The following is a 23,122-nucleotide window of genomic DNA, read 5'->3' on the forward strand; positions in this document are numbered from 1 at the left end:
GGGGAAAACCTTAAGCAAACACAGAATTTTAAGACACAAGTGGTTGAAGTCCTTTGAACTGCTGAGAGGACAGTGATGGGAACGGGAGCTTGAGAGCTCGAGTTAGAGAAAGAAATCATTCTGAAACAGTATATCCTGAGACATTCCCTTACAATTAGTGAACCCACGATTCATCCTTGAACTTTTGACTTTGCGTACTGATATTTTTATTTCTGTTGGCTAACTTCTGAGAAATGGTTTGCAAAAACTGCTGATTTTTAAATATATCTTTTATCTAGATACCTAGTTTTCATTCCATTATTCACTCTACAAGTTTTTCAGCTGATTCCTTTGGGTAGTCTAGGCATACAATCACATCATTTGTGAATCATGGTAAATCTTTTCATAATTCCATAGTTATGTACTTCTGGCTTTTGTTTCATGTCTTGTACAGACCAGACTTCCAGAACCACAGATTTTTTCTTATTTTAATAAGAATAAAACTGCTAGTTATATAACATGTACAGAGAAGTTATTAGGTATTAGGTGCTGTTCCAAGCATTTTACATGTTATGATCTTATTTCTGTCACAGCAACACTGTGAGGCAGGCACTATCATAATCTTCATTTTACAATGAGAAGGCTGTAGCCAGAGAGGTTAAATAACTTGCCTAAGGCAGGAAGTGGCGGTGCTGGCATGTGAATTCAGACTCTACAGCCCATTGGTCTGTACCTCTAGAAAGGTGTACTGGGAAATGTTTAGCAACTAGTGCTCTGGAAACGAAAAGTCCTGTTTCATAACATTTGCCAGTTCTTGTGGTGTAACTACTCCCATCAAGGTTGATGTGGTATCACTGAATATGGGTTTGAGAAGAGATCCTCATAATACCTGCTGGGAACCATAACTGGCCACACTCAGCAACTCAGCCCTCCACAGCCTCTAATAATGCATCTAAGGCAAGGAGGAGACTGTTGTACTGTAAGCTTTCTTTAGGCTAAGATTCTCTGGCCTTAAGGAACAGAAATCAGGTGGAACTGGCCCAAGCTGAAGGTGAATTTACTATAAGGATACAGTCTCAGAAGGAAGGACAAGAGGCAGCAGGGCCTTAGGAGGGCTGGGAATGAGGGACGGATGTGCTGTTGGGTCTCCGTGGATCCCTTGTCTCTGATTCTGTCTACTGCAGCCCCTGTGTTCCTGAATCTCCGGCCCACGGAGCAGAACACTACTATGCATCACTCCTGAATGTACTCAGGTTTTGGCATCAGCAGAAACTGAGACCCTCTCTGACTGGCTCAGCTGGGCCAAGGGTGAGCCCAGAAGGCCAGCTGTGGCCACATGGCATTTGTGTTGGCCGTAGTCTGTTTGCCTCTGTGCATGATCACATCAGAGATGTCAGTCTAGACTGGGACCAGCCCCTGCTGTCTCTAAATTCTGTTACACTTAATACTCATCATCACACCATGATCTTCTGGGCTCCTCATCAACTGTGTTTTGACAAGCTTTCTGAGATTTTTCCCTGTCAGGCAACTTTGCTGACTCAGCCATTCCAGCCTTCTTGTTCGTCCTTGAAAATGACAAGCTTATCTCACCTCAGAGCTTTTTTTACTTGCTCTCATAGGTTTTCCCATGGCATCTACCCTCACTTCATTGAAATCTCTTCCTCAGAGATTCTAAAACCCTGGGTCAAATCCATTTCACCTGTCTTCACTAATCAAGGTCATCATCACTTCTGCTACAAAAGACTTGCCTATTATCCTCATAGCCTGTTTTTCCAAGAATGTACGGTCAGCTGTGCCTAGTTCAAGCCGAGTCAGTTAAAACTAAATGGGACCGGTGATCGTCCAAATGGGTATGTGCCAGTGTCCTTTAGCCATTAGAGGGCTGAAAACTGCATTCTTAGATCCTGCCAAGTGCTTGCTTCTTGAATGTACCAAGGCCTGTGGCTTAGTTACACCTGTGCAGAACAACAATTACAGAAACTTTTTCTAGTCACCTTCCCCATGCTCTCCATTCCTCAGACCACCCCGCTACTTTAATCTTTATCTCATAAATACCGGCGCCCCTTGCCTTCAGGGAGGCAGATTTAAACTTGTTCACCTATCTCGGCTGCCTTGAGATAAACCCTCTCTTTGCTGCAAACCTTGTTATCCCAGTGTCTTGGCTTGAACAAACCTGGTTCCCTAACAAGTCCCTCCCTGAGCATCCTGCCTGAAACAGTCCGTTCCATTGCCTATCCTCAGATCTGCTTTACTTTCTTCATAATGCTTGATGTTACGTGAAATTGTATTGTGTTATTTGACTCTTTGCTCAGAGTCTCCCCACTGGAATGTAACCCATGAGTCCAGGGATTTTTGTCTTGTTTATGGCTGTATTTTCAGCCTCTGGAACCATGCTTGGCATCTGATAGACACTTAAAACCTACTAGCTGAATGCTTGATTAAGTAAATGAACGAATTGCAGACTTATTATGAAGTACACATTTAAAAATAAACCTTAACTCTTGACTTTGTTTTCAAATATATTTTTATTTTGTACATATTGAGTATTCCTTTAAAAATGAGACATAATTCAGATTTTTAATGGCCTCACCTTCCCTAATCTACCCCTTAGCCTATTTTCTCCCAAGCCCTCCCCAAAGTATTCTAAATTAGTGAGATTCTGTAGTAATATGTGGAAATAGGCTCTTGTTCATTTGAGGGAAAAAACAGTTGACTTTAATTATGATTTGATGATCAGCAGGCTTTCCTGTTCGGATGAAGGCAATGGCAGCCCACTTCAGTACTCTTGCCTGGAAAATCCCGTGGACAGAAGAGCCTGGTAGGCTGCAGTCCATGGGGTCGCTAGGAGTCGGACACGGCTGAGCAACTTCACTTTCACTTTTCACTTTCATGCATTGGAGAAGGAAACGGCAACCCACTCCAGTGTTCTTGCCTGGAGAATCCCAGGGACGGGGGAGCCTGGTGGGCTGCCGTTATGGGGTCGCACAGAGTCAGAAACGAAAGAGGCGACTTAGCAGCAGCAGCAGCAGGCTTTCCTGGTAAGAAGGGAATAAAGAGCTAGTATCTTTATGAAGGCATGAAGAACTGGTGTTTTTCTATCTCTAATGGCTCTGTGTGAACAGAAAAGATTATCTTTTTTGTTTACAAAACTATTTCATAGGTGACTCCATGAAGAGTCATCTTCAATTAACTCCCTGTACAGTAACTCAGAATTATCATCAAAATAGATGAACAAGAATGACCCGCTGCACAAAAAAATAATAATAATTGAGTAAAAACACATTTTCAAAAGCGTCCCCCAAAGACTTCTCTTTCTCATGAAAAATTCAGAGCAAGAATGTTATTTTCCTAAGAGAAAGCATGTATTTGGCCATAGACAAGCCTTCCCCAGCTCCCCTCAAAGCTGAGATTTTCTGTTGGAGAAAATTGACAACTTTGCCTTGAGGCTTAATTTTATAGCTTTTACCAGCAGTGGCAGCTGTGTTTACTGATGGCCCTGCACTGCCCCTGAACAAATTCAAGATTAAGTAAAGGATTGCTGTTTTCAGACAATTACCAACAAAACGAGCAACCTCTTACTGTGCGTGAAGCTCCAGGCCTCATGTCCTTACCTTTAAAAATTACCTCAGAAGCTGCTGCTTTTAAAGATAGAAGTCGGTGTATCTGCTGCAGTAGCGTGTTGATAGCAGTGAAGCTGTGGTTTTCAGCCTTAGCTGCATGTTAGATTCACGGGGAGGAGCTTAAAAAGGGAGACGCCAACCTAGTGCCAGAGCTCTGGTGGGCCCATGAGTCCTTACCTGTTGCTACGTGTTTGGTCACTTGCCAGGTGCTTCCAGCGCCGGCTCTGAGAACCACCAATCTCTGGCCCAGGCCACAGTGCACCCCTGAGTTCCCTCCTGGATGGGGCATCCGGTGGGGTTGCTCACTGATCCTGCTCCCAGGCCAAGTTGTAAAGACAGTTAAGTTTGCCTTTACTCTCTCATCTGCCTCTCTGTGCCCCTCACTCCTGGAAACTTCCCCTCCTGAAGTTTCTTGTTTCTGAAGCATTTGTTTCTCAGTGCTCTTATCCTGCCCTATGCCCACAGTTAAGCACCTGGGCTCCGAGGCATTTCTTTTTAAAAGAAAGCTCATACCTTTTCTAGTGCAGTAGTATTCTGCTCCAACACCAAAAAACAAGTAACTGAAAAGAAATGTGGAACGCTACAGAAAGTCACTGGTGAGCTGAGGTAAAATTAGGGAGAGGAGGGAAGTGCTCCTGACTCGCATCAGGTCCCTTCTGGTAAGCAACAGTCTGCTCAGAAACATGCTGTTCTGCTGGGTGACCCTGGAAGGTTAGTTAACCTCTCACCGCCTCAGTTTCATCATCTATAAAACAGGGGTAACCCACAAAATGGTCGTGAGGATTATATATGAAAAGCATCTGGAGAGTTCTTGACCCACCGTGAACAGTGCACATTAGCAATGATTAATATCACTGTTATTATAATTTAAAATTCTTGAATTTAAGATTGGGTGAGAATTCCACACAGAGCAGGCAAATAAACAGAGAAAGCATCATGGTTTATTTCTTTCGCTGCTAACATTCTCTGAAGTTCAAGAAATACTTTGAGCCGTGTTATCCTCACCAGTACACATATGTGTCTAGTTCCTGTATCTCAAGACAATGTCTAATTTATGCTATCGATTTAGTTGTATAAATTCCAAGATCTAGGAAAAAACTCTGCACCTGAAACTAACTAAACTGTACTTCAATTAAAAAAAAAAAAAAAAAGGTTCTTACTTTTCCAAAAAGGCTGAGTGGTCAAACAATCTATGCATTCCTTTGTAGGAAATATGCTTTCTACCTACCAAAGAAAAAGTATACTACTTGCAAAGAACTGGGAGTAAAAATGCCCAGAGATGACCTAATTAATTGACTTCTGTCCTTGGAAGAAACATGAGTGTGTGTCCCCTGACATAGAAGTTTTCATCTTCTTAGTGACTGATCTGAATGTACTGAATGTCAAAGTTAGAGGGTGTTTCTCTCTACTATTTTTGTTTTGGAAGTTTCCTAGAGAAAGCTTAAAAGAGAATTTTTCTTTCACTTTGTTTTAAAGTTCACTGAATTCTTAGAGGCTTCTGGATGCTTAAAATATTTTTAGGTGTTGCTAAAAGTGGAGTCTAGTTTTATACAAAAGAAGTTCTTGAAATTGCCTGAAAATTTCCTTTGCGGGGGGGCCTTTAGATAGCGCGAGGGATTCTAGTGATGGAACTGCTCTGTGTCTGATCATGCTGTTGCTCACATGAATCCATACGTGTGATAAAACTGCACAGAAATAAATACACACACACACATGAGTGCATTAACTGGTAAAATCTGAATAGAGCAGATTGTTTAAAAGGTTAAAAAATCTAATTTTTGAGAATATAACTTTTGGATTGAACACTTCTAAGTGTCCTTTTGTAAATTTCTAAGGTCTATATCATAATCTAAGAGATCTCCATTTAATTTTGAGCTTTAATTCACAGTGACCTTCCACACTTAACATTTTTCTATTGTTGTTCAGTTGCTAAGTTGTGTCCAATTCTTTGCTTCCCCACGGACTGCAGCATGCCAAGCTCCTCTGTCCTCCACTACCTCTGGAGTTTGCTCAGATTCATGTCCATTGAGTCCATGATGCTATCTAACCATCTCATCCTCTGCCACCCCCTTCTCCTTTTGCCTTCAATCTTTCCCAGCATCAGGGCCTTTTCCAATGGGTCAGCTCTTCACATCAGGTGGCCAAAGTATTGGAGTTTCAGCATCAGTCCTTCTAATGAATATTCAGTGTTGACTTCCTTTAGGATTGACTGGTTTGATATCTTGCTGTCCAAGGGACTCTCAAGAGTCTTCTCCAGCACCACAGTTTTAAAGCATCATTTCTTCGGCACGCAGCCTTTTTTATAGTACTGCTCTCACGTCCATACATGACTACTGGAAAAAACCATAGTTTTGACTATATGGACCTTTATCAGCAAACTGATGTCTCTGCTTTTTAATATGCTGTCTCGGTTTGTCATAGCTTTTCTTTCCAAGGAGCAAGCATCTAATTTCATAACTTTACATTTTTCCTATAGCCTCTTTGTTATGAGATAAAAAGTTTATAACTCACAAGCAAGTGACTTAAGTGAGCTTAGTGTCTAATGCAGCATCCTGTGATTTTCTTTAGAAAGTCATTTTTATTTCTATTAAATCTACTCTCTCATCTGTTTGTTTTAGAAGATATGATTTGCTTTTAAAGATATGGTGGGGTGCCATGTCTCAAAGGTGTACCCCAGTAGACCACACTTCGGAATTGCTGACCTGCATAGCCCCTTTATCATTGCCTGTGACCTGGCCTATGACTTGCAGTAGTCAACAGAGTATGGGGTCCATGATCGGATTAGAGTTAAGATTGGCAGCTTTCTCTCCCTCCTCTGGGAACGTCTGCTTTTGGGAGCCCTGGGCTGACATAAAAGCAAATTGACTACCCTCCAGGAGAGAGCACTCAGGAAATCCATGTAAGGAGGCTCTGGGATGATACAGCGTGGGGGTGAACTCCAGCTGTGTCAGCGTCCTTGTTGAGTTTCCAGATGACTCCAGTCCTACCTGCCATCCAGCTTCCATGGCATGAAAGGCTTCAAAGGAGACCAACAGAAGAACCACCCAACTGAGCCCAGCAACCCACAGAAAAGTGGGACAATACATGGCTGCTAGTTAAGTCCCTAAGTTTTGAGGCAGTGGGTTATATGGTACTAATATATTAAAATATATCTCGCACCTTTAATCTTAGGATTTCAAATGAAAAGAAAGTGAATTGGTGTTCTTAGAATAATTCATATACTACCTTGAGGAATTTTTAAAGGAAAGAAAGCTTCCAATACATTCAGTAACTAATTAGTGAATAGTATTAACTATTATTATTCTTAATCAAAAAACTCATCAAAATGTTGGATTCTTTCTGTCCTAGTTCTCACCAGTGCTCTTTTTTTTTCTCTACTTTCCCCGACTCATCTGAGTCAGAGCTGGAGCTGTCCCAGAGAAGCTCTCCCCGGGCCTCCTGTTCACGGAGCCATATTTCCATTTTGCCAATTTTCCTGGGACAGTGGTCATTCCTTGCTTGATGTTCCAGAAAGTCTGCATTCTGTGTATTTCCTACAAAGAATTGAAAGTCCATTTAATTTATTTTTACCCCAGACGATGATGTATTTGTTTAAGCTTGGGTTTTTATGAATACAAAATAATCTACATACCCACACACACATATATACATAAAGGATTTCACCTGGTGTTTCTGTAAGCATGTAAAATGTTTTTCTTGCTATTTATAAAACTTTCTAATCTTCTGAAAATCACAAGATGGTACAATACACTTTTATATACTCCAGCTCATCAACATTATGTCACAATATGTATATGTGTACACACACACACACACACATGTCTTGAGCTGAGCCACTTGAGAATTAGTTGCAGAGTCACTTCCTCCCCAAATACAGCACCACAAATCCCCTAAGAAGATGGGAAATTTTCTGTATAATCACAATACAATTATTACACTTAGAATATATGACATTGATAAAATGCTGTTTTCTGATATCCGGTCTGTATTCAAATATCCATGCTTATCTCAGTGATGCTCTTTGTAACTATTTTTTGTTTGCCTGTTTGCATTTTATTTTTTAAGTACAGGATCTAATCTGGGAATATGTGTTGCATTTTCTTATCGGTTAGTCTCCTTTAATTCAAGAACTTTCTCCCATCCTTTTCTTTCTTCTCTTTTCCTTCCTTCCTTTCCACACTCCTTTCTTCTCTCCCCATCTCTTCCCCTCCTCCTTTTTCTCCTTCTTGTTTCTTGCTCCCCGCTCCCCACTTTCTTACTGATTTTTCCCCTCCTCTTCCTGGATGTTTTCTTTCTCCTCTTTATTACCTTCCTTTTTCCTAACACAGACATTTGAAAGAACACAGGGTCAATTATTTGGTAGAATGACCCTAAATTTAGGCTTTCTCTGATTGTTCCCTTGTGATTAACTTAAGGTTAAATTGTTTTGGCAAGAGTATTGCACAGATGATGTTGCCTGGAGCTACTTATTGAACATCTACTATGGCCTAGGCACACTATTCCATTTTCCTAGCCCTCAATCAGCTCTGCCTTCACATCAGATTTAACTATGGAGACTTTCAGAAACACAGTAGCCTGGGTTGCATCCCAGACCTACAGAACTAGAGAGCTCAAAGGGTCAGGCATTTATTTTACCATCTATTCTTTGGGGAATAGATTTATTTTTTGGTGTTGGATTTTATCCAGATATGTCTTTACTTCTGCTTTTTTTTTAAAGTAGTACCTAATACCCTTTTAGAATGCACTTCAGAACAGCACACACAGCCTTATTCAAAGAAAGATTTTAAGAAAAAAAAATCTTAGTGACCATTTTCAAATTTGGAAAATCATCCTAGGTCAAAGTCCAGATTTCCCCCTGTGGCAGAATCAGGCACAACTTTCTAGATATTTTCTGAATGATCATTGTTTATCAAATCATATGGCATATTTTATTTAAGCCCTTGATGTCTGAAATTGCATATTTTTACAAAGGATAATCAAACATTTCAATGTGAGGATTCACGCCTTATGATTCATGAGTTTCCTTTCAGCCTCACTGAGGGGCTGCCCTGCTCTCCCCTTAAATGTTGTACTTACGAGCACTGTTTATATACATAGCAGTGACAGAAAGCTAGAGTTAATTTATGCCCGCAGCCCTAATCTGTCTCCTGAAATACACTTTTTTTTTTGGTATAACTGGACTCCTCCTCTTTGTCTCCTGGCCATATGTCAGCTTCATCTTCTTTTTCTGTCTTACACCTGCCTCTTCTCCTTGTTACCCTAGCCTGTGGTCCTACCTTTGCCCCAGCACCTCCTGGCCACCTCACTGTCTCCATGCTCTACGTATAATTCATCACCAGGTGTTCACCACTCCTGCAGAGCCATCTCCAGTCACTCTCTATCTGAATCTCTCTTCTCTAACTGGTGGCTACATATCTTGTATCTTGCTCTTTCTCTTGCTCCTCATTGTCACCCTTCTCTCCTGGTCCAGACACCACCTCTATCTTGCACTACTGCTGTGTACTTCTAACCTGTCTCCCCACATCCTTTTGCATTCCTCTCCCATCCATTCACCACAGTTGAAACAGAGTAATATTGAAAATACGAACCTGTTAGTTGACTAACCTGCCCTTTCAGTGGCTTCCCATTGAATCTTAAGACAGAGTTCAAAGTCTTTATTTGACATGATTTATAAGACCCTGCATGCACTGGTCTCTCACTATGCCTCCAGAACCATCTCCAGTCACTCTCCGTCTGAATCTCTCTTCTCTAACTGGTGTCTAGAGTCTGGCAGCCTCCTTCCCACCCAAGGGCGTTCGTACATGCAGATACTGACCACACTTTTGGATGTCACAGCACTTGGACATCACACTCATGTGCTCACCTGCTCCCATCGTTCAGCTACTTCCATCTCAGCTTAAATGCCACTTTCTCATAGAAACTGTCCAGCTCCTCAGATTATTAGGTCTCTAGTTATATTCTCATTGGACTTTCTTTTGTTCATTGTCTGTGCTATTGTAAGTACCACACCTACCCAGTTCGGTAAATATTTGTTGAATGAGTAAATAAAGGAATGAACAAGTGAGCCATCAGAGAATTTTGGAAGGTGGGAAATATTGATAAATAGGACCTGGGAAAGGCTTCATTCATTGGGGCCTGGAGCTGTCAGTCATCTCTGCTCTACAGATGAGCCCAGAATATTAGAAACATCACTCAGACTGAGAATAAGAATTTTTTGTGGACTAGAGGCAGGGAATTAGAAACAAGAAGAGACTGGTAATGGTGGAATCTAACGTAATATTAACAATAGCTTGAGTCTCCCGACACTCTTGGTGTTATGATGTTTCAGTTAGCATGTGAGGCAAAAGTCACATGTTCAGTATTATCCTTGAAAATCCCTTAAGTCACTAGCAAAGCACTGTATACAAATTTTTGTATGCTGCTTCTGCTGCTAAGTCACTTCAGTCGTGTCCGACTCTGCGTGACCCCATGGACGGCAGCCCACCAGGCTCCCCCGTCCCTGGGATTCTCCAGGAAAGAACACTGGGGTGCGTTGCCATTTCTTCCTCCAGTGCATGAAAGTGAAAAGTGAAAGTGAAGTCTCTCAGTCGTGTCCAACCCTCAGCAACCCAGTGGACTTGCAGCCCACCAGGCTCCTCCGTCCATGGATTTTCCAGGCAGGAATACTGCTGCTGCTGCTGCTAAGTCGCTTCAGTCGTGTCTGACTCTGTGCGACCCCACAGACGGCAGCCCACCAGGCTTCCCGTCCCTGGGATTCTCCAGGCAAGAACACTGGAGTGGGTTGCCATTTCCTTCTCCAATGCATGAAAGTGAAAAGTGAAAGTGAAGTGATCCCATAGACTGCAGCCTACCAGGCTCCTCCGTCCATGGGATTTTCTAGGCAAAAGTACTGGAGTGGGGTGCCATTGCCTTCTCCAAGAGCCTTAAATTTTGAGAACTTCTTAGCTAGATGTCTTATACTTGTTACACTTTGATAAATCCCTGTTGGATTCTTTATGGTTGCTAGACTTAAGAAAAGAGAGAAATACAATGTTTAAAACCTAAATAGATTTGGGGTGAGCAAAGTAGAGGAAAGTGTATCCTATTGATACTTCAAAATGAATTTGGAGAGAGACAGGACTTCCCTGGTGGTCCAGTTGCTAAAAGTCTGCGCTTCCAGTGCAGGGGGCCTGGGTTTGATTCCTGGTCAGGAAACTAGATACCACATGCTGCAACTAAAGATTCCATGTGCCACAACTAAGACCCAGTGAAGCCAAATAAATAATTATTTTGAAAAGTTAGTCTTGAGAGAGGAAAGAAACAGAGACCAGTAGGGAAAAATAGGGAATGATTTAGGTAGTACAAGGACGGTACAAAATATTAAAATTTTCTGATGGTTATGTATTTTATAATATGTATTTTAGAAAAATGTTACTGCCACTATCAAACCCATAACCCATTTTTTTTTTCTCCTAAAAATGGAACATATCCAGAACATAGACTTCCGTGGGCATTCTACTACTCAGGTTCTGGCACCTCTGCACCCAGCTCCTCTTATTTCAGGCTCTGTTTGTTCATTTTTGTTCCCTCTTTTGGAAAGGAAGATGAGAATTTCAGGTTACAGCTGATTCACAGCAAAGATAAATTTTAAAAATAAAACTAAGCAAGATACCTTAAAGGAAAATACTAAGTAAATCATAGTACAAGTGACCAGGTAAGACCAGAATTGTGAAGGTGACATTCAAATGATGTATGTAGAGTGACACTTCCCCTGAAGCATATCTTATTTCTGCTGTAAGACATCAGTTTCATATTTCTTCAGTTTTGTCCATATTCATATGATACTTTATATTTTATATGTGTTTTTACACATATTATTTGAAATTTACATAAACTCTGCATGGTAGACACAATGTTTTATTCCCATTTTACAAATGTGGAAACAGGTTCACAGAGGTTAGACAACTGGAAGTTAGCTACAATCTTTCTGTAGAATAAAGCTATATGAACAAATATATAGCTAATATTTATCAAGAGGCTACTATGTACCTGGTACTCTCCTAGTAATAAGAAAAGCTCCTGGCTCCCACAGAGCTTACATTGAGTAATGTACTGTCAGGATTCAAATAAAGGATTTTGATTACAAGTCCAGTGCTTTTTCTCCTCACTAGATTCATATCATGGCTTCTGGAAAGCGTAGGAGCCACATTAATATGTTAAAACTTGCAGAATTGCCTGCCTAAAAGGGTGATGTTCACTCTGTGTAAGTCATGTATCATTACATATTACACAGATAGCATGGCCACCTACTCCAGTATTCTTGCCTGGAGAATCCCAGGGACGGGAGCCTGGTGGGCTGCTGTCTATGGGGTCTCACAGAGTCGGACATCACTGATGTGACTTAGCAGCAGCACATGTAACTTACTATGTAAGTATATGTAAAATATAAGCAAAGCATGCATGATTTCATTTTAAAGAAGCAGCAGGAAAAACAAAAACTCGTTTTTAATCTCACAAGGGACCCGAAACTCTCATCCTCCCTTCCAAAAGAGGGAACAAAACTGAACAAATAGAGCCTTAAATAAGAGGAGCTAGGTGAAGAGGTACCAGACCCTGACTAGTAGCATGCCCACGGAAGTCTATGGTCTGGCTACATTCCATTTTTAGGAGAAAGCAAAGTAAACTGCTTTCAGAAACAGAGAAAGAAATCAAAGATGCTACTTGAGAATAAGTAAAAAGGAATTACTGCTTGAACATGTGCCTGCAGAGTGGTGAGTTCTATAGGTTTTGCAGAGGGAAGCCTGCTTTTGAGAGAGAGGGTGGAGGGAATCACAAACTGCATTTGCAGACTTTCCCAAGGTTGTCCTGGGCAGAGCTCTGGGCCACTAGAGTCCTGATGAGGCTAAACAAGGGGGTGGGTGGGAGTGCACCCTTTGGAGTCAGAAAGACCAGGCCTTGAATCCTGATTTGTCTCGTGGGAGCTAATAGTAACTCCTGCCTTAGAGGTTGTGTGAAGCTTAAATGTGATAATTCATGTTAAAGGTGGGCCATTTTGCCTGGCTTAGAGTAAGCACTTCATAAACTTTAGCTGGAACAAAATGAAGCAGTTTAAAAAAAAATATATCAGGAGGGTAGAGGAGAACTCCCCTTCTCCATGTGACACAGTCTTCCAAAGACTTCGCCAGCATTGTTGTTTTTTTTTTTTTTCCAGCCTGATCTCAAGCAATGACTCAAAGTGTTCAACTTTAGCTGAGGTATGTTTCTTGGTGGTTTCGCCAATATTTTTAAATGGTAAAAGTTGTTCATCTATGTGACTACTACATACTACTACTACTACTACACCAGATTTCATCCTGCAACTCAGGAGTATAGGTTAGATAAACGCTCCAAGTAGATTTTCAATTATTCAGCTTTTTCTTGTTTAATTAACTCATTGATCAGGTATTTTGTTTTCCTGAGCAGTGGCAGTATCTCTTTCAGCTGGACTGTATCTTAGAAGCTCAAGACCTCCAGAGAAACAGCCAGCATTTCTGTTGCTCTGTCAGCGCTCAGTCTTGCAGACAGGGGATTGGCCCAGAGCACAGAGAGCTCTGTGTGTGTGAACAATACCTGGATTTGCAGTGATGGGCTTGCTCCGGGAGAGTACATACAGTGAAAACTTAACGAGACTCTAATTGATGGGGTGATACAGCACAGTTTGTGAATACAAATGTCTGTTAGAAATCACAGAGCCATCTGGGGCCACTCGGCAACCTGGCCTGGCTGGAGTATGGGGACTGGATATGATAATAGTAGGAGATGAAGCCATAAAGGTAGGCAGTGTACGGACTCTGAAGGCTTAGGGTATCAGGGTAAGGAGTTCAGACTTTGTCCTCAGGCTGATGGAGACTCACTGAAGGATTCTGCCAATGGTCAGATTGGCATTTCATAAAATTATCCTGGTAATAGTGCAGTGCTTCTAGAACTTTATTGTGCTTGAGAATCATTTTGATAAAATGCAGATCTTGATTGTGTAGGTCTGGGATGGGACCTGAAATTCTGTGTTTCTAATCAACTCCTAGGTGATTAGATGCTGCTAGTCTATGGACAACACTTTGATCACCAAGTGGAGCAGTAGTTCTTCAACTTTAGGGGTGTTGGAATCATGGCGGGGAGATGAGTTGTTAGACTGCTGGGCCCCCTCCCTACAGTTTCTGATTCAGTCGCTCTGCCTGGAGCCCTGACTGGTTCCCAGGTAATGCTGGTGCTGGTGGTCTGGGGACCACCGAGGTGAAGGGTTGATGGAAGGAAAGTAGGACCTGAGATAGGAGATAGTCAGGGGGCTATGGCAATAGCCCTGGTGTGACATGCTGACCTAAGGGTGGCATGGGGAACGGGATGGCGGCATAGTCAGCGTTAGGTGACATCAGCAGGACTTTGTGATGGACCGTCTTCCAGGAGAGGGGGCAGCAGGGCTGGAAAGGGGCCAAATCTCTGGCCTGAGTGACGGACAGCACAGAGGCCACACCCATGGAGACAGCGGAGGCAGCATGATCAAGTTTGAAGAGGATGGTGATGCTGGATGGAGCATTAGACATTGAGTGTGCGAAGAGGGCTGCAGGGGAGAGGGTGGTTGAGAAGAGAGTTTCTGCATGTGGTGCCAAACTAGCTGATACCAATGTGCTGTTTAATGTATTGATAATTCCACGTGCTTCACTGTCTCTAAGCACAAGATGAGGCCCTTTTTCTCCTCCTGGGGATGGTGCAAGGATTGCAATCATGCATGTAAAGTACAGTATATTTCTAAAAAGAGATCTCACCATAGCGCTGAAGTCTTATTCTTCTCGGCCATCCCAAACTACATGACAACAGGCCCATTATATTCCAGGAGATAAAATATCAATAGGGACCCAAGGGAAGCTCTGTGCTTTCCCAATCCATATCAGATATTTATTTGGTGAAGTTTTAAAAACACTTGATATATTATTTACTAAAAAAATTACATGACTCACCTAGACTTCTGCTCAAGGTTTCATCAGGCAACAAGGTTAGAAAGTCACCATCATCATTTCTTGGGATGCTTTGAAGGATTTTCTTGGCTTTATGGTCCCTCTGTTTCTGCTTATTGGTTCTTGGCTCCTTGTGAAGACTTTTCTTCAGTTCAACTTGTGCCTGAAATTGACCAGCTAGTGTTAGTGTTCTCCCCTCACACTGCCTTCACCAGAATAGGTCAACAAATCAGCTGCTTTACAAATTGTATACGTATCTGTGGACAGATACGTAGAACATGGTTCTCTTTTTCCTCTTAAAAGATATGGAAACTTTCTTCATGTATAGGTTTGTTAGGAGAAACAGGAGCATGCCGGTAGTCTCAAAATGGTGAAGACCTTTGTAAAACCATTTCTCCACAGGCCATCTGGTATATTTGGAACTGAAGAAGACAGGGACTACAGTGAAGAATTTGGAATATGACATTTATAGGAAACATGATTGTAAAGGGGTTTATTACAAGAGATCTTCCTTATCAAATGATTCTATGATTTAAATTATAGAGGGATGCCTAGGTTTCAATCCCTGGGTCAGGAAGATACCCTGGAGGAGGAAATGGCAACCCACTTCAGTATTCTTGTCTGAAAAATTCCATGGACAGAAATGCCTGGCCGACTACAGTTCACAGGGTCGCCAAGAGTCAGACACAGCTGAATGGTTGAATATGCAAGAATGTTTGCTCATTAGGTACAAGTACCAAAATAAAGACAAATTCACCCTCTGTCCTTTTAACTAAACCAGGAAAAATTATCTAACCTCATTTTCCTGCTGGAGCCCAAATGTGGTAGAAGAAACAGTTATGAAAAAGGGAAACTTGAGACACAGATGCGTCCTTGCATCTGGAATACAGATGGAACACAGAAAAAGACTCCACAGAGTTGGTAGCAGAAGGGATCCTGATGTTTTCCTCTCGATCCCAGTAGAGGAAACTTTGGCTGCAGTAACTAAATTTAAAATGCTAGGTAAGGTCTGGAGATGAATGCTGAACATATTCATGTGCCAGAACAGCGATTATGTAGCATACAGTTGGTAAATACGACTCGCTTCTTCTCCTCAAATTTACCTCTTGTCTTTTACGGTTCATTTCCAGCATTTGCATCTTATGTAAATATTGTCTTTTCCCAGAAGGATACATTAGAGTCTGCATCTTCTTTTCCAGTTCCTGCTATGAAAGATGACACGCTTGTTACGATAGGGGTAATTGGTTATTCTGCAATCCAAAACTTGAAATCCATTTTGGAACAGTGAGATCTTGTTTATTGGTTATAATCCATAAAGATCTCTTGAGACATCAAAGGTCTCAAGGGGCACTGCAGCTTCCAGACCAGTCCTTAGTGAAGCTATCAGTGAACGAAGGGGCTATTTGCTATGTGTATCATCTTGTTTTTAAAGTTCCTGTAGAGTTTCGCAAATGTTGAATGGAAATATCTTTCTATATCTCATTTTGACAAGATGTCACTTTCTGTGTCAACAGCTGCTTTAACTATCTTTCCAGAAATGTGTTCTGGTTTGGTGAGACCTGGTTCTCTCTCTCTGCTTCTTCTGCCATTGAATAACTGTCTGACTATGACATTAGAGAGATGGTAATCTATTTATGTAGGGTGTACCCCCATAGTCCAATACTGTCCACTGTAGTTTAGGAAGGATTGAAAGTTGATTATTTAGAACTTGAGTGATCCTCCCCGGTGTATCAAAAACTCCAGTAGGACGATGTGGACAGTTATTAAGGGCAGTCAGGGGATGGCCAGGAAGGGGAAGAGACATGGCAGCCAAATGTGTTGAGAGATCCCTGTTATGTTGCCCTGTGGACAGTGTCTGTGGACAGTGTCTGTGGGCAGCTGTGAGCCTTGGGGAGGGGCCCATCTCTGCAGGTGTTTTGTCATCAGCATCACAAACATGGCCTTGAGGATCTAAGAGTAGCTGGACATCTTTTATCAAATAGCCACACAGCAGCATCTAGGTGACTCTGAAATGAATCAGGATAGGAAAGTGTTCACAAATTTTAACGCTTTACGAATCACCAATTTCCCAATAAAATTCCCCTCTCTCATCAACATCTCCCTGTTTTCACCAGGTAGCAGAGAAGGGCTCAGAGTTCATCTGAGAGGCAAGCATAATCTCCAATTGGAGGCAGGCCCAGGAGAGAATGGATAGCTTTAGAAAGTTCTAACTCTGCATTACTTAATAGTTTGCCCCGCCTTTGAAGTCTTCTGTGCAGGGAGGACAGGAAGAGGATGGCCCCTCAGCTTCCTCCCTCTCCAGGGTTTGCTCACCTTTGCTTTGTGAGTCCTCCTGGCTTCTTGCTGGTTCAGGAGCCTTTCAGAAGTAATTACTTGTGGCAGGTCAATGGGTTCAAGCTTCTAAAAGTCCAACATTGAGAGCAGTCAGCATTCCTCATGCCAGGAGATGATGAAACATAAAAGCCCGAACTTAAGCTATCTTAACACTCTGCACGTGTTCCCGAGAGCACACAGGGAAGGTGAGTTCAACAGGACTATAGTCCCACCTGTGTGAGAGGCTTTTGACCTACCTGGATTCGTCAGCGTTCTCTCGCACTGTTGCCAGTGGCATAGAGATCTAAATGCTGGTCAGAGAGTTAAAGGACTAAGAACCCTTTTCTGTCTGCACTGAGGGACCACGTCCACAGTTATCAAACAACAAGGGTCTTGGACTATTAGAGATGACGGAGGCCCCAGAAGTTCCTTTCCTTTATTCATTCCTTAACCACCCAGCTAAACCATTCCAGTCCTAGCGAAGTGGCCTACTTTTAAGATCCCCAGAGAAGCTCAGCCTTCTCAGTAAGAGTCCTGGGTGCTTATGAGGCACTTGGAAAATGAAAGTACAATATGCTAACAAATCTTAGACATGGATTTTTCCAACAGGGGCTTGGCTTTACGGGGAGATGATGCTGGAGTCTCAAGAGGTCACTGAGATTAGGCAGCAACTGATGATCTGTGATCTGCCTCCAGCTCTACTTGTCTCAGATAACTTAATGCCCCGGGAGCTGGAGCACTAGGAAGTAGCTAAGTAAGCTTGAGGAACAAAGGCTGATCTCCTCACGTTCAGATGCAGTCCGCAATCTGGATGATCACAGAATTTATTGGTTCACTCTGGGCGTATTTACTGAATGACTGCTACATGTCAGACAGAGGCAGTGGTCAACAAAAATGGACATGCTCCCTCATGGCATTTGCAATCTATGGGGAAATAAATACACTATTGCTTGTGTGATCAGTGTTTTGCAGATAAATGCAGGATAGGACTGTGACAATATATAACTGGAGGACTCCACCTTGGAAATGTGGGGTGTTATGAGTTGAATTATGTTCTACCTCCTCCAAATTCATATGTCCTAAGCCCCCAGTACCTCAGAGTGTGGCTTATTGGGAAATAGGATCCTTGTAGATTTAGAGAAGATGAGGTCATCCCAGAATACAAACCCTCAATCCAATATGTCTGGTGTTTCCATAAAATGGGCAAATTTGGACACGCATGCACACAGGGAGGCTGCCATGTGAAGATAAAGCAGAAACTGGGGTGCTGCTACAGCACCCCCAGGAACACCAAAGATTGTCAGCAAACCACCAGAAGCTGAGAGAGAGGCACAGACTCTTCCACATAACCCTCAGAAGGAACCAACCCTGACAACACCTTGATTTTGAACTTGTAGCTTCTAGAACTGTGAGACAATGCATCTATTATTTTAAGCCACACAGTTGTTATACTCTGTTATTACAGCACTAGAAAATTAACTCAAGGGAGAGAAGGATCAGGACACAGTCCAAGCAAGTTTCCCAAGGAAGTAAGTTTAAAGCAGACATTGGGAGGTTGGGAGTTTTCACAGGACTTGGGCTTCCCAGGTAGAGCTAGTGATAAAGAACCTGCCTGCCATTGCAGGAGACATAAGAGACTGGAATTTGATCCCTGGGTCAGGAAGATCCCCTTGAAGAGGGCATGACAACCCAATCCAATATTCTTGCTTGGAGAATCCCTTGGAAAGAGGAGCCTGGCGGGCTACAGTCCATGGGGTCACAAAGTCAGACACAACTGAAGTGACTTAGCATGCATGAGGTGTCCCAAGCAGAGGAACCACATGAGCAATAGCCCAGAGGCAGGAGTGAGCATGATCTCTTGAAGGAACCACAAGAAGTCAGTTGGCTGCTGTTGAGAGTGAGAGCAAGAGTGGCTCAAATGGGGCTGGAGAGGTCACAGGGACCAGGTCATGCAGGGCCTGATGGGGCATCACAAGCACATTGTCTTCTTAAGAGCAGCAGGCAGCTATTGACACATGGTAAGCCAAGTAGCCTGGAGAATCCCATGGATGGAGGAGCCTGGTAGGCTGCAGTCCATGGGGTCATGAAGAGTCAGACATGACTGAGTGACTTCACTTTTACTTTTCACTTTCATGCATTGGAGAAGGAAATGGCAACCCACTCCAGTGTTCTTGCCTGGAGAATCCCAGGGACAGGGGAGCCTGGTGGGCTACCGTCTCTTTGGTCGCACAGAGTCAGACATGACTGAAGCGACTTAGCAGCAGCAGAAGCAGCAAGCCAAGTAGGGACATGATGACACTAGCTTTAAAAAATGACTGCTTTAGTGCAGTGTGGGACTAGACTGAAGAAGAGCAATTACAGATGGGGTTGAGCATTTAGGAGGACAAAGATGATGGGCTGGGGGCTCATGTGGGGAGATTGATGGGCCCTACAAATATTTAAAATGGACCAAGCAAGACTCGTGATGGTTACTGAAGGAGAGTGATGTGCCCACAGAAATCAATATAAGGGATGGATAGTGCAGTCATTCTCTGAGATGGGGAATCCTGGAAGAGGGCCAAGTTTGGGTGGAATGTAGAGGGGGAGGTTCGTGGTGGAGATGCATGTGTAGGAACCATCGCTGGGTAGAGAAGCATCCCTGAGTAGCCCGTCCTTGGCTCTGCTCTTCTCACTCGGTTCATTTGAAACTGTAAGATGAGTGAGGTCCAGAATGAGAAGAGCAGAATCGAGGATTGCAGACTTCAAGTGCTCCAACACTGAGAGGCTGATGAATGGGGATGAACTGGCCAAGGAGACTGAGGAATGACAGCTGGGAAGCAGGAGGAAAACCAGGACACCATGCCACAGAAAACAGTGTGATGAGGACATTGGCTAAGACGCCATGCTTCTAATGCAGAGGGCCAGGGTTCAATCCCTGGTCAGGGAACTGGATCCAAAAGTTCTCATGCTGTAACTAAGACCTGGTGTAGCCAAATAAATCAACAAAACAGCGTGAGCACCACTGCTGCCTTCGTCCAACTCTATAGGCAAATCCTAATATATTTGGAAAGGATTTTCCATTGTAATCTAATTGGTTCTGTTATCAAGGGGTAGGTCTGAAAGCTGGTTTGGTTTTCAAGGTGACCAGGGTGAAAAGAGAGGGACAGACCATGGGAAATGGCTGTTGAGCACCCATAATGGAGAGCGCGACTTGGGCCTGTACCACTCTCTACCACAGACCTTTCTGGTAGAGCAGCCCAAAGCTGACCTGACAGGGAAGGGAAAAGGAGCAAAGGATGTGGAGACAGGGAGGAGAGACAAAGGGGGAAGAACTCAAGATCTCACATGCTAAAAAATTTTTTAAAAAGTTCCAGGCCATTTACATTTGTGGAAGGAAGTAGTTCTCTGTCTCATTCTCACTTCAGTGAAGAAGTGGATTTTTTAAAAAAATATTAACTTAGCAAGGAGATAATGAGAGGTAATCAGTATTAATTAGAAAGAGGTTTGTTTATTGTCTTGGCTCTCATCTCTGCAGAACATGAAGATGCAGGGTAAATGAAACCTGCTGTCAATCAAGTCAGAGCCCTGAAGGACTGAGGATGGAGAAGAAAAGGAGGGGGGAGGGACCCCAAGGGAGGGGATACCGAAGCACCTATGGGAGGAAGACTCAGCAATGACTGAGGGGGGATTCTGGGGTTGGGGTGGGCACAAAGAAAGTGTGCCATCCCTGGACTTGGTTCAAGATTGGATTCTTTCTGGTGATTAGGCCCCTATGTCTGCAGCCACTGCTGTCCATCATGCCACGCTCACAGTGTCATTCAATCCTCATGGGAACCCTGTGGATAATTACAGTTACTCCCTATTTCACAGAGGTCAATGACTTGTGCAATTTTGCAGAGCTAGAAAGTGGTGATTCTGGGATTCAAACTCAGGTGTGTTCACTGCTAAATCCTATGTTACTTTCTTCAGACTTGCTTCCAAACCTGGTTTATCAGAATCTCCTGGAATCAAAGTAAAATTGCTAGGCTATTCATTGGGGATTGAGATTCAATCAGTCTGGGATATGTCCTGGCAGGAAGGGACATACATACATATATATATATATAAGGTCCAAATCGTGCTCTGAAAGAAACAGTTTATTATCTTGAGGGTGCTCACAGATACTCAGCATGCCTAGAAATAGAATTTTCCTTGTCCTAGGTCACTGATGCCGTAGTAGAGAACTGACAGGTCTCCCTGAGGATGTAAAGTATTTGTAACTCTTTATATACGTATGTTGGCGCCCCACTCCAGTACTCTTGCCTGGAAAATCCCATGGACAGAGGAGCCTGGAAGGCTGGGGGTCTCTGAGGGTCGGACACGACTGAGCGATTTCACTTTCACTTTTCATTTTCATGCATTGGAGAAGGAAATGGCAACCCACTCCAGTATTCTTGCCTGGAGAATCCCAGGGACGGGGGAGCCTGGTGGGCTGCCATCTATGGGGTCGCACAGAGTTGAACACGACTGAAGTGACTTAGCAGCAGCATATACATATGTATACATATGCATATATATATGTGTATGTGTTTTCTCTGGGCATATAGCAAGAGCATGGTTTTCTCTGATACCCAGAGAAAACAATAATTCAAAAAGATACATGCAATCCAGTATTAATTGCAGCACTATTTACAAGAACTAGGACAGAGAAGCAACCTAAATGTCCATCAACAGAGGAATGGATAAAGAAGATATGATACATATATACAAGATATGATACATATATACAATGAAATATACAATTATATACATATATGTAAAACACACACATATAATACATATATTGATACAGTGTATATATATGTATTTTATATATTTGTATATAAATATTTTTATATACTGATACAAATGTGTATGTATTTTACATATTTGTATATATATTATGTATTTTATATATTATTTACATGTATATATTTAATTAATAGAATTTATGTTTTAGAGAGATATAGGTTCATAACAAAATTGAGCAGAAAGTACAGAGTTCCCATACTCTTGTCTCCAAACACATACAACCTTAGTACTATCGACGTCTCTCCCCAGAGCGCTACATCAGTGAGCCTATATGGGCAATCATTATTACTCAAAGTCCGTGATTTACTTTAGGGCTTACTCTTGATGTACATTCTCTGGGTTTGGATAAGTGTATCATGACATGTATCCATTATAGCATCATATAGAGAGTAATTTCACTATCCCCCAAAACCCTCTGTGCTCTGCCCATCCATTCCTTTCTCCCCTGAACCCCCTGGCAACCACAAATATTTTTGTTGTCTGCACAGTTTTACATTTAGTTGGAATCATATACTCTGTAAACTTTTCTGATTTCAGCCTCATTTTCTTTGGATCCACAGCTGTGATAATGGTTGAGTAGTAGTTCTATATATTTTTTTTACTTTCCAATTTTTTTAAAAAATTGTTTTTTACTGAAGAATAATTGCTTTACAGAATTTTGTTTTCTGTCAAACCTCAACATGAATCAGCCATAGGGATATATGTATACACACACATGTAGGGATATATGTATACACACACATATATATATACATATATCCCCTCCCTTTTGAACCTCCTTACCATCTCCCTCCCCATCCCAATCCAAAAGTCTACAAACAATAAATGTGTGGAGAAAAGGGAACGCTCTTGCATTGGTGGGAGTGTAAATTGATACAGCTGCTGTGGAAGATGGCAAGGAGATTCCTTAAAGAACTAGGAATAAAACCACCATATGACCCAGCAATCCCACTCCTAGGCATATATCCTGAGGAAACCAAAATTGAAAAAGACACATGTATCCCATTGTTCACTGCAGCACTGTTCACAATAGCTAGAACATGGAAGCAACCTAGATGTCCACTGACAGATGAATGGATAAAGAAGTTGTGGTACATATACACAATGGAATTTTACTCAGCCATAAAAAGGAATGTGTTCAAGTCAGTTCTAATGAGGTGGATGAACCTAGAACCTATCAGAGTGAAGTGAGTCAGAGTGATAAATACCATATTCTAATGCATATAGATGAAATCTAGAAAAATGGTACTGAAGAATTTATTTTCAGGGCAGCAGTGGAGAAACAGAAATAGAGAATAGACTTATGGACATGGGGAGAGGGGAGCAGAGGGTGAGATGTATGGAAAGAGTAACATGGAAACTTATGTTACCATATGTAAAATAGATAGCCAATGGAAACTTGCTGTATGGCTCAGGAAACTCGAACCGGGGCTC

At 42.3% G+C, this 23,122-nt stretch overlaps 1 protein-coding gene across 2 annotated transcripts in view; it reads right to left on the minus strand.

The window, feature by feature from the left end:
- Window positions 1–2,485: 2,485 nt before the first annotated feature.
- CCDC198 (coiled-coil domain containing 198) overlaps window positions 2,486–23,122 on the minus strand; it is a 33,430-nt gene continuing 12,793 nt past the window's right edge. The window contains exons 3-6 of one of the 2 annotated variants that reach the window (XM_005211905.5): window positions 16,880–16,966; window positions 15,670–15,768; window positions 14,570–14,729; window positions 2,486–7,132 (exon numbers count right to left, since the gene is read on the minus strand). In XM_005211905.5, coding sequence (XP_005211962.3) covers window positions 6,951–7,132; window positions 14,570–14,729; window positions 15,670–15,768; window positions 16,880–16,966 — 528 coding nt within the window. In that variant the 3' untranslated portion in view covers window positions 2,486–6,950. Of the gene's footprint in view, window positions 7,133–14,569; window positions 14,730–15,669; window positions 15,772–16,879; window positions 16,967–23,122 lie in introns of both variants that reach the window. The other variant, XM_059890875.1, reaches the window with a different exon arrangement.

Source organism: Bos taurus, chromosome 10 (assembly GCF_002263795.3).
Source record: "Bos taurus isolate L1 Dominette 01449 registration number 42190680 breed Hereford chromosome 10, ARS-UCD2.0, whole genome shotgun sequence".
Classification (NCBI taxonomy): Eukaryota; Metazoa; Chordata; class Mammalia; order Artiodactyla; family Bovidae; genus Bos; species Bos taurus.